The 12,986-nt window shown below is 46.1% G+C and overlaps 1 protein-coding gene across 1 annotated transcript in view; it reads right to left on the bottom strand.

Moving 5' to 3' along the window:
• The window catches only part of DPYSL5 (dihydropyrimidinase like 5), an 86,301-nt gene that overhangs the window by 41,901 nt on the left and 31,414 nt on the right, over positions 1-12,986 (bottom strand). The window contains exon 2 of the mRNA XM_068564541.1: positions 4,745-5,009. Within this exon, the coding sequence (XP_068420642.1) occupies positions 4,745-5,005 (261 nt within the window). The 5' untranslated portion in view covers positions 5,006-5,009. The remainder of the gene's footprint in view (positions 1-4,744; positions 5,010-12,986) is intronic.

Below are 12,986 nucleotides of genomic sequence, written 5' to 3'. Positions count from 1 at the left end.
AATAAATTAAAAAAAAAAAATTTTTTTTTAAATTAAAAAAAAATACAGATGGGGGAAGAGGCAGACCTAGAGACATTGATTTCATTAGTCTGGGGTGGAGGGTGCAGGCAGTAGAGAGGAGGGGTCTGGACATGTATTTTTAAAAAATTCCCCGGGAGATCAGCTCGGTGCTTTGTGACCACCTAGAGGGGTGGGATAGGGAGGGTGGGAGGGAGGGAGATGCAGGAGGGAAGAGATATGGGAACATATGTATATGTATAACTGATTCACTTTGTTATAAAGCAGAAACTAACACACCATTGTAAAGCAATTATACTTCAATAAAGATGTTTAAAAAAAAAAAAAAAATTCCCCAAGTAGTTTTACTGTAATTTGCTTCCAAAGGTTGAAAACCATTGGCCTAGACAGTGGTTCTCAGTCTATTTTTGGAGGAGTGGGAGGCAGAAAAGGCATCTAGGAAGCATTTCCCCATTGTCCCTGCTGCCCCCTCTATCACCATCTTAGTGAAGGGGCTGTGCCTGTAGTTTAAAAAGCCTGATTCTGATATTCCCACCGGGCCACGGAGAGCCACTGGTGGGGTGGAGCTCAACAGCCTGCATTAACATTCTTATTACGTAATATTAGATTCACACCAAAGAATAAGCATAACTTATGAGTAAGCTAAGCAGGATAATGATAAAAGACCCCCGTGACCCAAGTGAAATCCTAGACCTTTATTAACACGGTTGGTGTCACTGGCTCTCCTCCCTCCCCTCCTGCTCCTGCCATCCCACAGGAGATAACCCCCTTCCTCCATGGGGGCATTTTTAACAAGCAGGGCGTCTTGGCATCTCTGGAGACCAGGTTCTGGGCCTCTGGGAGGGAGGGGCCTGCAGGTTGGGGGTGTGGAGGAGGCGGGGAGGAGGATGGAGTGCCCGGGCTGTGAGCAAGGGGGGCAGAGGCAGGGGAGCCAGGCAGAGCGTGCCCCAGCCTCTAACAGAAGCAGAGGCGGGCAAAGCGTGTGTTAAAGAAGCGCTAGAGAAACCCCTTCAGACCCAGTACAATGGAGACCCAGATGCTCTCAGAAAAGCCAGGCTTTCAACGGTTTTGTTTTCCCAGCCCTGGCTGCTGCTGCCCAATTGACAGGCAGCCCATAGCTCAGGGGGTGCAGAGTTCAAGGCCCTTCGGATCTGTCAGACGGGAAAAAAAAGGCGCAACTTGATCTCTCTTTCTCTATAGGCTAATCACAAGGGTGAGCTTTTCCTTGGGGTTATTATTCTATTATAAACCCAGATGCTTGAAGCAGATCAACTGTTACCTTTCTTAGAAGGTGCAAAGTAGGTCAGCGGCAATCTATCAGGGTGCACAGCCTCGGCCTGAGTGCCACAGGCTGTGTGAATAATTAAATCCACACATCCCTGAGATCAGTAGTGCAACAGGAGAGCATTTTCTCTCCCCAGGAGATTGTCAGGAATTAGAGATAAGAGGAAGCCAAAATATCCAGCTGTAGGAGCACCAACAGGGAGGAGCAATCCAGGAGTGGAGGGGAGGGGGGACAGGGGCGGGAAGCCAGTTCTTGGGAGGCTGGGATGTCTGAGGCAGGACTCTGGACAGGGTCTCCCAGAGGGGTCTGGGGAGGACTGCGTCAGGGGCTGTGTTATGAAACAGACGCTCAATATGAGCTGCGGCACAAGGACAAGGTGCGATCTTACTTAGGGGGTGGATATAACAAAAGGTCAGTTTAGGTGACACGAGCAGCCAGAGTGGCTTGGGGTTTATGGGCCTTAAATTTCCTGTAACTTGGGCCTGGCATGGACTGGGGGTGTCTGATCCTGCAGGAACTGGGACCCTTAATCACACAGGGGCTTTTTTGTGCTTTTCCAGAGACAGCTGCTTCCACGGATGAGAAGCCTGGAAAAGATCAAAAGTTATCCACCACCTTGCACAAAGATGCACGTGCAAAGGTCTTCATTTGCTATAAAGAGCTGAAGGCTCTCAGGGGAAAACTCGTCACTCCTGGCTAATGAGGCCCCGGCAGATGACAATGTGGAAAATAAAACAAAGAAAGGCCAGCCTGCTCTCCCAGAGGCTGGTAGTGACAGTGTGGCATCCGACCCTGGACTAAAGATCTCCCAAGTGGGGAGAGTAACCAGCAAGCTACAATTTTTGGTGCAAGGCTGCACACTGCATACAATTTTTGGTGCACACTGCAAAATGGACCCCAGCATGGACTGTTGTGGTAATCAGGGTTATGTTGGTGGTAAATACTGGGTCCTCTCTTACTCTCCTCCTGGGAGTTTAAACTGTTACAACCAAACTGGAAAACAATTTGGCAGTCTGTCCTAGAGCTAAACATGTGTGTCTTCTATGACCCAGCAATCCCACTCCCAGGAATATGCCCAGTAGAAATGTGCACACACGTTTACTAAAAGACATGTATGAGAACATTCACAGCAACAGCATTTGTAATAGCCCCGAAGTAGCAACCACCCAGATGCCCAGTGATAGCAGGATGTCCAGGTACCCTGTGGGCTCTTGTACAGTAGAACACTATGAAGCAATGAAGTGCAACATGCAACAACATGGGTGAATTTCACAAAAATAATGTTGAGCAAAGGGAGCCAACGCAAGGGTACAGGCTGCCTGATTTCATTTACATAAAGCAAACAGTCAAAACCTATGGTGAATATACTGAAAACCACCCACTTCTGAACTTTAAATAGGCAAATTGTATGGAGTGTGAATTATATCTCAATTAAGCTGTTATTTTTTAAAAACTATGGTATTAGAAGTCAGGATAGTTGTTATCCTTGGTGAGGAGTAGTGACTAGGAGGGGGCATAAGGGGGGCTTCTGGGTGCTGGCAATGTTTGGTTTCTCGATTTGGGTGCTGGTTACAAGGGTGTGTTCAGTTGTGATGATTCTGTGTACCTTAGAACCTGTGCGCTTCTCTGTATGTATGCTATACTTCAATAAAAATAACCACAAATGAAGCAGGCCTGGCCTGGCAGGGCTCAAGTGCATGGGGATGGTGAGCTGGATGTGCTCACTCTCTTCAGAAAGGCCCCGACTGCCACCAGAGTCCCCCCAAGAGGACCCTGCAAGCGTTTATGAGGATGGGGCTCCCCATTCATTAGTGAAGCATCACCTGCAGGGCCCTGGAGTAATTCTCAGAGGAGAAAGTAGGGCGGGTCCACCAATCACTTCTATTCCCAGGGCTTGGCTCAAGTGGGCAGGTGTGGCCTGGGATGCCAGAGTATTCAGTAGGCCTGGCGGCATCCTTGCGTCAGCAGAGGCTGGGCCATGGCTACTGTGACTCCTCACAGCTCAGCCTTCCGGGGGTCTGATCTGTTGCGCCTGGACTGGGAAGGAGGCATATCCTCAGGGAGACCTTAAGGGACATCTGCCTGAGGTGGGCCAGCCTCTGCCTGGAGCCCCAGCCAGGCTCTTCAGGGTGGGTTTGGGGAGCCTTATCAGTTGCTGCCTAACAGCCGGAGCACTGGAGCCCCCAGGAAGATGGATCCCAGGGGAAGTGCACTGAGCATGGGAGAGGGGGTCCCTGAGAACCCCAAGTAGAACAGAGGTGAGATTTTAAGGTACAGGGCCAATGGGAATTTGAGGCAGTGGGCCAGAGTAGGACATAGGACTGCTGCCACTGGTGGACTCCTTTCACCCAGGGAGCATTAGAGGCCAAGTCCTTTATAAATCAGACAGTACAAAGGGCTGCTGCCAGGGCCAGGGACTTCTGACCCTCAAGATGCTGATTCAACTCTGCATTTGAAAAAAGTCTTCATAGATGAATCTGATACACAGCTGGATGTAGAGACCGCATGGATAAGTATCAATCACTTATTCATTCAACAAACAATTGCTGGCCAGCTACTCTCATTCCAGGTCAACGCCAGGCTCTGGGAAAGCAGAAGAATACAGTCAGGCCTTGCCCTTAAGGAGCCCATAGTCTGGTGTCCAGGGAGAGGCCTGCATATTACAGATAATTACAACACACAGGGATGACAGCAATGACAGGATTCTGGAGCACAGAGAAAGGGTGAAAGAACCTATTTGGGACTCTTTTGGCGAAACATAATTTCCTCCTGATTCATTTGTTTTACAGGTCTGGATTTTTGTATTTTGCATTTAGGGACATAAAGTAGCTCAGGCCCAGCTCAGTAATTCTTAAATATTGTCCATGATAATTCACTCTGAAAAGAGGGCTTACCGCCAGTATCTTTCAAGCTGTTTTTAAAAAGAACAAGCTAGGAAAGATAATAAAAGATAGTTAACTATGTCTGTTTCATAATTTCTACGATTAAAATCATCTAGAATAGGCATATCTATTTTTCATAATTTGGGGGAAATTAATTTAGCTTATCATACATAAAGCAGTCCTTCAGACCTACCCCCCACACACATACCTCCCGCCACACACATGCACAATAACAGACTCCAGCTAATTCTCCTCTTCCTCTAGGTCTGTACTACATGACATAAAAATATAAAAATAAAATCAGTACCTGGCCTGGGTACCTCAGTAAGTGATGTGATCAGCAAAATAGGCTTAAATGCCTCCTTTTCCATAATCACAGAAATCTATGACATTTAGCCTGAAATTTCCTATTTTAGTTGCCACAGTGGCCCCTTCAAGAGCACCCTTCTCCTTTGAGCAATACAGCAGGAGCGCCCTGTTCATGTGGATCTAGTCTGGAGCAGCCCCAGAAACAGAGGAAACCGCCGAGGAAGGCACCCTCCCCAAACAGAAGCATTACCTTGGTCCCGTGGTAGAAGTCGTCCACGCATGTGGCGTTCATGAAGGTCTGGTGGAAGTGGGTGCTGGTGTCGATGCCTCCAGGGATCACCAGTTTCCCAGTGGCATCAATCACCTTGGCCCCTCCGGGGATCATGAGCTCACGGCCCACCTGCTGGATGATGCCGTTCTCAATGTAGACGTCAGCCTCGTGGGTGCAGTCATCATTCACAACCTTGCCTCCCTTGATGAGAATCCGTACACTGGCTGAATTGGCAAGCATGTTCCTGTGAAAGGTGAGAGGGGGCACGGGTCAAGGTCAAAATTCCTTTTCACTGGCACCAAGGTCCCACCCCTTCCTGTGAGAGCCCAAACTCCATGGGCAGAGTAAGTGAGCAGGGATGGGGAGGAAGTTTCTCCACAGCCTGAGGACACTGGTCCTATAGCCAGCTGGGGTCACAACCCTCCCACTGACCTCACAGCAGGACTCATTGGGAATCATGACACCACAGCAGTAAGGGTGAAGCTGGGGCCCAAAGAAACATCAATTTTCACCTTCTCAAAAAGTTGTGGTGGTTCGAAAGCATTTTCATACCTCTTGTCTCATTTTATTCCCAAAACAACCCAAGAAGTGGGATTTTACAGACGAGAAAACTGAAATTGCTAATAAGGAATTTATGGCTACTAAGTAGCCAAGTCAAACCCAGACGTCTTTTATGACCAATGTCCCCACTATACCATATGGTCCTGAAGATATCAGAGGCTCCTGGGACGTGTCTCAGAGAGCCAAATTCTCCAAGCCTCACAGCTGCTTAATTCATGTCATTCTTCAGATGGATTCTGATTCAGTTCACCCTCCTATGTTTGTCTCAAGAAGTCCATGACCACACTGAAGCTCCACAGCTGGTTGCACATTGATAAGCTCATCTGATATGCTCAAGTCCCACCCCCAAAGATTCAGCTTTATTTGGTCCAGCTTGGGTCCCCAGAATCAACTTTTCAAAAGCCATAGAACTCTACCATACACTTAGAGAAGAATTAACCCCAATCTCTTCCAGAAAATAGAGAGGGAAACCTTCCCAAATCAGTTTATGAAGTCAGTACTGCCCTGATATCAAAGACAGACAAACACAGTACAGAAAAAAAACAAACAAACAAACTATAAAGTAATATCCCATGAATGTAGATACAAAAATTTCTAACAAAATATCAGCAAATAGAATTCAGCAATATGTAAAAGAATTAAAGAATCCCACTATGCAAATGGGATTACTTCCAGGGATGCAAAGCTTGCTCAATATTTGAAAACCAATCAATGTAATCCACCATATTAACAGTGCTTTTTTTTTTCCTTCTTTTTTAATAAATTTATTTATTTATTTTTGGCTGTGTTGGGTCTTCGCTGCTGTGCGCAGGCTTTCTCTATTTCTCTAGCTGCAGCAAGCGGGGGCTACTCTTGGTTGCAGTGTGCAGGCTTCTCATTGCGTTGGCTTCTCTTGTTGCAGAGCATGGGCTCTAGGCACGCGGACTTCAGTAGTTGTGGCTCACGGGCTCTAGAGCACAGGCTCAGTAGTTGTGGTGCACGGGCTTAGTTGCTCCGCGGCATGTGGGATCTTCCCAGACCAGGGCTCGAACCTGTGTCCCCTGCATTGGCAGGCGGATTCTTAACCACTGTGCCACCAGGAAAGCCCAACAGTGCTTTTTCTGCATCACATAATCATATAAATTGTTGCAGAAAAAGCACTGGACAAAATTCAACACCCATTCATGATAAAAAACTCTCAGGAAAGTAGGGAAAGAAGTTAACTTCCTCAAGTTGATAAAGAACATCACCAGGGACTTCCCTGGTGGTGCAGTGGTTAAGAATCCGCCTGCCAATGCAGGGGATACGGGTTCGATCTCTGGTCCGGGAAGATCCCACATGCCACATGCTGCAACTACTGAAGCATGCACACCTAGAGCCCGTGCTCCCCAACAAGAGAAGCCACCGCAATGCAAAGCCTGTGCACTGTAACGAAGAGTAACCCTTGCTCAGCACAACTAGAGAAAGCCCACGCACAGCAACAAAGACCCAACACAGCCAAAAATAAATAAATAAAAAATTAAAAAAAAATTAAAGAACATCACCAAAAAACCTACAGCTAATACCAGAATTTATGAAAGACTGAATACTTTCCCCCTAAACTGGGAATAAGGCAAGGATGTCTACTCTCACCACTGTTATTCAACAAAGGGAGTTCTAGCTAGCACTATAACAAAAGAAAATGAAATAAAAGGCATATAGACTGAAAAGGGAAAAATAAAACCATTCTTATTTGCAGGTGATGTGATGGGAGCTATGCAGAAAATCTCAAAGAATCTACAAAAAAATCTCCTAGAACAAATGTCAGTTCAGCAAGGTCACAAGGTACAAGATCAACATACAAAAAGCTATTGTTTTTCTATATACTAGTGATGAACAAATGGACACACAAAAAAATTGAAATACTTAGGTAGAAGTCTAAGAAAATATACAGGATTTGTATGCTGAAAACTACAAAATGCTGATGAAAGAAACCAAAGAAAACAAATAAGTGGAGAGACATACAATGTTCATGGATTGGAAGACCCAGCATAGTAAAGATGTCAATTCTCCCCTAATTGATATATACGTTTAATGCAGGTTGATTTGGCAACTATCTTGACCATTCGGTATCTGAACAGAAATGATTTTTACTTAGGCTTAGAAAATATAGGACACAATCTGACCAGGGGAGGGAGACTACACCACTGCAGTGTCTCTGTGGGCTCAGTGAAGCCCACCTTTCTACACGGTAAACTTATTCTTCAGGATCCAATCAATTGTTCCCTTTTCTGAGAAGACTTCCCCAACTCTCTGTACCTTCATGTGGCACTGGAGTCTATCTCCACCTCTGGACTAAGTCCTCAAAGTCAAAGGCGCAGCAGCAAACATCATTTCTGCCTGGTTCTCATCCCCAGCATCCAGTATAGGAAACTCAAAACTGTTCACAAATGAACAGTTTTGGCTGCATCTACTTGTTGCACCCTGATAATCAAATGGTTTAAAGCAACAAGTGGTAGGCCAATTCCGTATTTGTTGTCCAGGACATTTGGCAACTCTGTGTCCAGGATAATGCTCAACTTTCATCCCTTTTCCAATACAGCACATCACTGTGAACAGAGCAAAGGACGCGACATACTATCTCTCATCCTCGTCATTTCATTTTGCCTGCCACTAGGCAAGGTACAGGAAGCTTGTGTCCCAGGATGAAAAGGTCTCACAATCTATTGAAGGCATAGCTCTTGTAAGGAAATAAGTCAACTATCTGGAGAGTTTAGCCTGCTCTCCTGGACACACTTGGTTAGGCAGTTGTTTTTTTGTTTTTTGTTTTTTTTTGTCAAGTTGACCAGATTGGAGTGCATGGAATCTCCACACCAAGAAAGTTTACAGTACCTATTCAGCCTCAACTGCCAGGTCTTCCTGCTGTTAGGAGAGGGTGGTCTGCTGGGGGTGGTGCTGGGAAACAAGACACGTGGCTGGGAGTGAACCCTGTTCCCTTATACAGCAACATTGTCCCCCATGAACATCTGGTCCCTGCCAGGTATCATTCGGACCTTTGGGGAGAAGGGGTCCCTCCCCTAGTGTGGAAGGCCCTGGGCAGAGGCGGTGGGGAGGAGTTGGGTAGGCCAGAAGGATGGGGGGACAGGGACAGTCACAGCAACGAGCCCATTGTCTGAAGCTGGAATGAAGCTGACATATTTCAGGAGAACTTTTGTCCTAAAATCTGAAAACTGGAATTTTAATTTAACACACAATAATCAGGAAATGAGTTTGGTTCTTAGGTGATGGACAAAACCATTCTGGCCAAAGGAAGTCCAGAAAGCCTCAGAGATGCAGTCTCTCTCTCTCTCTCTCTCTCTCTCATTACAAAGCCAAGGCCAGGTGTGACCACAAAAGGAGAGATGCAAGTTATCAGAGGGAAATGATGGTAAGACACACACAATCCTCTGTGCAAATATATAATCCTCACCTTTTAAAGCAGCTTTAAGTAAGAGGAAAAATAGGAATGTTTATGCTGGGAAATTGCTGCATAGTCATTATATCAATGTGGTAAATGAGAATATTGATTTGCTTATTAATCCAGAACACATGCTCATAGCACACACCTGGAGGGCAGAGACCCTGAAAGGGTGATGTGATAATGATTTATGGGGGATTCTTATCTGAGCTTTGATGCTGGAATCATAAGCCAAGGGTGTTTTCTTCAATAGAAATAAGAAAACAGCTTTTAGTAAGCTAACACCCTGTGCCTGGAATTTAATTCACATGGCAGCCCCGAGAAGTAAGAACAAGGCAGGAAGTATTAGCCTTGTTTTAAGATGAGGAAGTAGAGGTTTTGAAAATAACAGCTAGGGACTTCCGTCGTGGCTCAGTGGATAAGACTCTGAGCTCCCAATTCAGGGGCTCCGGGTTCGATCCCTAGTCAGGGAACTAGATCCCACATGCATGCAGCAACTAAGAGTTCGCATGCCACAACTAAGGAGCCCAAGTGCTGCAACTAAGACCTGGAGCAACCAAATAAATAAATACTAAAAAAAAAAAGTCTACCTTTAAAAATAAAGAAAAGAACAGGTAGCCCATTAAAGGTCACACCACTCCAGCGTGGAAGGATGGGCTTCATACCCAGGTCTGTGACTTAAAGGAAAGGTTATCAGAGTTAACTCTGGGTAGAAGAGTTTCAGGTGATTTTTATGTTCTTGATAGTTTTCTATATTTTTCAAATTTTATACAATAAACTTGTATTACCTTTTAGAATCTGAAAAGTTGTGTTAAGAACGTTTTTTTTGTTTGTTTTTGTTTTTTTTAAGCTACAAAGAAGCCAGAAGGAATACAATGTGACCCTTCATTCAGGTCCAGTGGGCTCAGTCCCTCCCTCTGTCACCTTCCATGCAAGGAGATGAAAAAAGAACCTGCTACCACCAGCCATAACACTGAATCCTTCTCTAGAACCCTTGGGCTGCCACCATGACTCACCCTGTCGTTTTCCACTTCCTTCTTGGAAATCCCTGAAGGCTACCTAGGCTCTGAAAAGGCTGGGCTCCCTCAACAATACTGGGGAGTCCTGGAACCTCTCTGGTATGGAGATCCCATTCACACAGCCTGACCTAGTCCTAGAAATCCAGGCTGGAATGGACTGGACTCCCAGGACTACCTTAGAGGGAACTCATTCTCAGAGCTTGGAGGGTGCTGTTAATGATCTTAACAATTAGTAAACACCTACTGTATACTGGGCCCCTCCCTAAGCCCATCAGATACATTATCTTATTTGATCTTTACAATACCCTGAGATAGGCACCATTATTGTCCCCAGTTTTACCATGAGGAAGCTGATGCTTAGAAAAGTTAAAGGAACTTCCTCAAGGTCACACAGCTAGTTTGTAACAGGGTAGGAATTGAAAGCCAGATAGTCGTTTTCAGAGCAGTTATGAACTGAATGTTTGTGTCCTCCCAAAATTCATATGTTGAAGTTCTAACCTCCAGAGTGGCTATATTTGAAGATGGGGCCTCTAAGGAAGTTTTTAAGGTTAAATGAGGTCATAAGGGTGGGGCCCTGATCAGATAGGATTAGTGTGCTCATAAGATGAGACAACAGAGAGCTTTCCCTCTCTCCCCTACCCCATCTCACCCCTGTGCACCATGCTTATGAGCAGAAGAAAGGCCATGTGAGGACACAGTGAGAAGGTGGCCAGCTACCAGCCAGGAAGAGAGTCCTCACTGGAAACCAACTCTGTAAATAATGGCTTCAGTGTAAATAGTGGCCTGGCTGCTAGGTCTGATTAGGCACAATACTGTCAGCTCCCTCCAACCCTCTGGCAGACTATCAGCTTCAGACTGGAGGTTGTTGTCATCATAACTACCTGCAGGACTTCAGTCTTTTGGGATCACCAAGGCCTTAGAACACTCCAGGCCTGGACTCGTGTGTGTGGATAATATCATAGCTCCCTGCCCAAGGTGCTTTTGGGGAATATCTTTTTAAAATGAACATTTGTGTGCATGAAAATATTCTATAACTTCACTCCTTCTCAGTGTCAAGCACTGGAGACAACTCTGAAGGGACACAGGACTTGCTCTCAAGAAACTCAGTCTAGTGGGCGAGAGAGACACAAATAATTGAATTACTAAGTGGCTAAAGTGTCCAGGGGACACTGAGTGTCTCTCACCAGGTACCAGACACCACAACTGTGACTGGATGAGGCCAGCAGGTTGGTGATGGGAGGGGTGTCTTGTTACACAAGTATCCTCCCCACGTTTCTACATTTCCAGATTGTCTACATCACCAAGATGTCTAATCTCTCCTGGTCCCCCCTTGCTGTTGACTTGTGTGACGGTTGACATTCATTATGCTTCTCACCTCCCCCAGCAACCTCATTAGCACCTCATTCCTACAGCTTTCCTTGCTAGTCTTTGCTAAAGGAAAGAAAGGAAAGACACACTGGCATCTTTTCCCACAGTGTGCCTGCTGTCTGTGAGTGTACTGTCCATGTATGCACATTAGAGTGAGGGAGTGGGTGAGTGGGGAGATAATTTGGACCTCTTTGGAGAGTCCCCCAAAAAGGGAAAGGATTTGAGCACAGTTGTTGAAACACATGCTTAAGCAGTGCAAACGCCACCGGCTATGACTGTCTTTCCCTCTGCTCTGGTTGGGGCAGCACATTCAAAGAACATTCTTGTCAATGGTCATGGTCAAGAAGGTCAGGATCAGTTTTACTAATTTATGATTCTTCAAGTCACCGATTTTATCCCCAAACATCATAACTGTATAGATAGAGCCAATATCCGGCCCACTGGATTACTACATGCTATGGATTGAATGTTTAGGCTCCCCCTCCCCCAAATTCATATGTTGAAGCCTTAATCCCAATGTGATAATATTTGGAGACGCGATCTTTGGGAGATATTTAGGTCATGAGGGTCATATAGTGCCCTTATAAGAAGAGACACAAGATCCCTCTCTCACTCTCTCTCTCTCTCTGCCATATGAAGACACAGAGAGAAGATGACTGTCTGCAAGCAAGCAAGTTCTCGTCAGGAGCGGAATTGGCTGGCACATTGATCTTGGACTTCCCAGCCTTCAGAGCTGTGAGGAGTGAGCTTCTGTTGTTTAAGCCACCCAGTCTATTCTTATTATAGCAGCTCAAGCTGACTAAGATACCACATTAGATAGAAATAAACATTATAACCAAATCATCATTAAGTAACAACTGGGCCTTAGAATAAATACACCTCCTTTAAAGACTTCTGACTGTATCCCCACACTCCCATTCGTTTAACCAAAAACTTTGATCATCCACCTCTTCTGTTTATTCGAACAAAAGGATTCAAAACACATATCTGTCCTCCCAGGAAGAAATGGGGAAAAACTGCCAGATAGTTCAATGCTATTATAAAAAGTAAATCAGAGGAATGGAATTCTAGAGCTGCATAGATTCAAGTCCCCCCTGACTTTCCCTCCAGTCTTGGTCTTTATCAACGGTGACCTTGAATCAAAGGGAACCAGTCCAGGACTAATGGGGTGGTGTTATGCTACAAATATTAAGGATCTTAAGAATTTTACAATTTATTCAGGGAATGACACCTTCCACAGCAAGATGGTGGATATCTCCAGTATGCAAAGATTTATCCAAGTGTACCCAGCTCGTATCCCCCAATTTCCTGGTCCTTATGTTCCTAAACCAGTGGTGGGTCAGAGCGAAGGTGATGTGCAGGCTGGGGGAAAGAGGGACTTCCGGATGGGGAGGGACAGCGGTGCAAGCTGGGAGCTCAGTCGTTCATGAGAAAGCCTCTTCATGCTTAAAATAGTAGCAATTATTGCTGTCTGCTCTCTAACAACTGTCTTGCTGGATGACAGTACATTTCCCGCACCACCCACCCTCCTGCCCTTTTTCCTGCTGCTGAGCAACTTCCAGGGCAGAAATGCGCGGGGCCAGGGGTGCGTCCTGCCAAGTGGACAGTCAAGGCCACGGGCAGCTCTGCTTCTCATTTGCGAAATGCACACGCCCCACACTCCTAGAAGGTGCACAGTGTTCGTTCCGCCGACCCCAGCACCGTGTTTGGAGCTGCCTGCTTCTGTCATCACCTTCCACACTTCCCCGAGCCTGCAGGGAGGCGTGAGACGAGAGCGGCACAGTCTGTCCGGCACAGCTGCCTCCTGCCGGCAGCTCAGCGGGGCGGATGCCGGGCGGCTTCATGCTGGGCACAGACC

Source organism: Eschrichtius robustus, chromosome 15, assembly GCF_028021215.1.
Source record: "Eschrichtius robustus isolate mEscRob2 chromosome 15, mEscRob2.pri, whole genome shotgun sequence".
Lineage (NCBI taxonomy): Eukaryota > Metazoa > Chordata > Mammalia > Artiodactyla > Eschrichtiidae > Eschrichtius > Eschrichtius robustus.
Note: the sequence above shows the minus strand (reverse complement) of the source record. Positions and strands in the feature narration are given on the sequence as shown.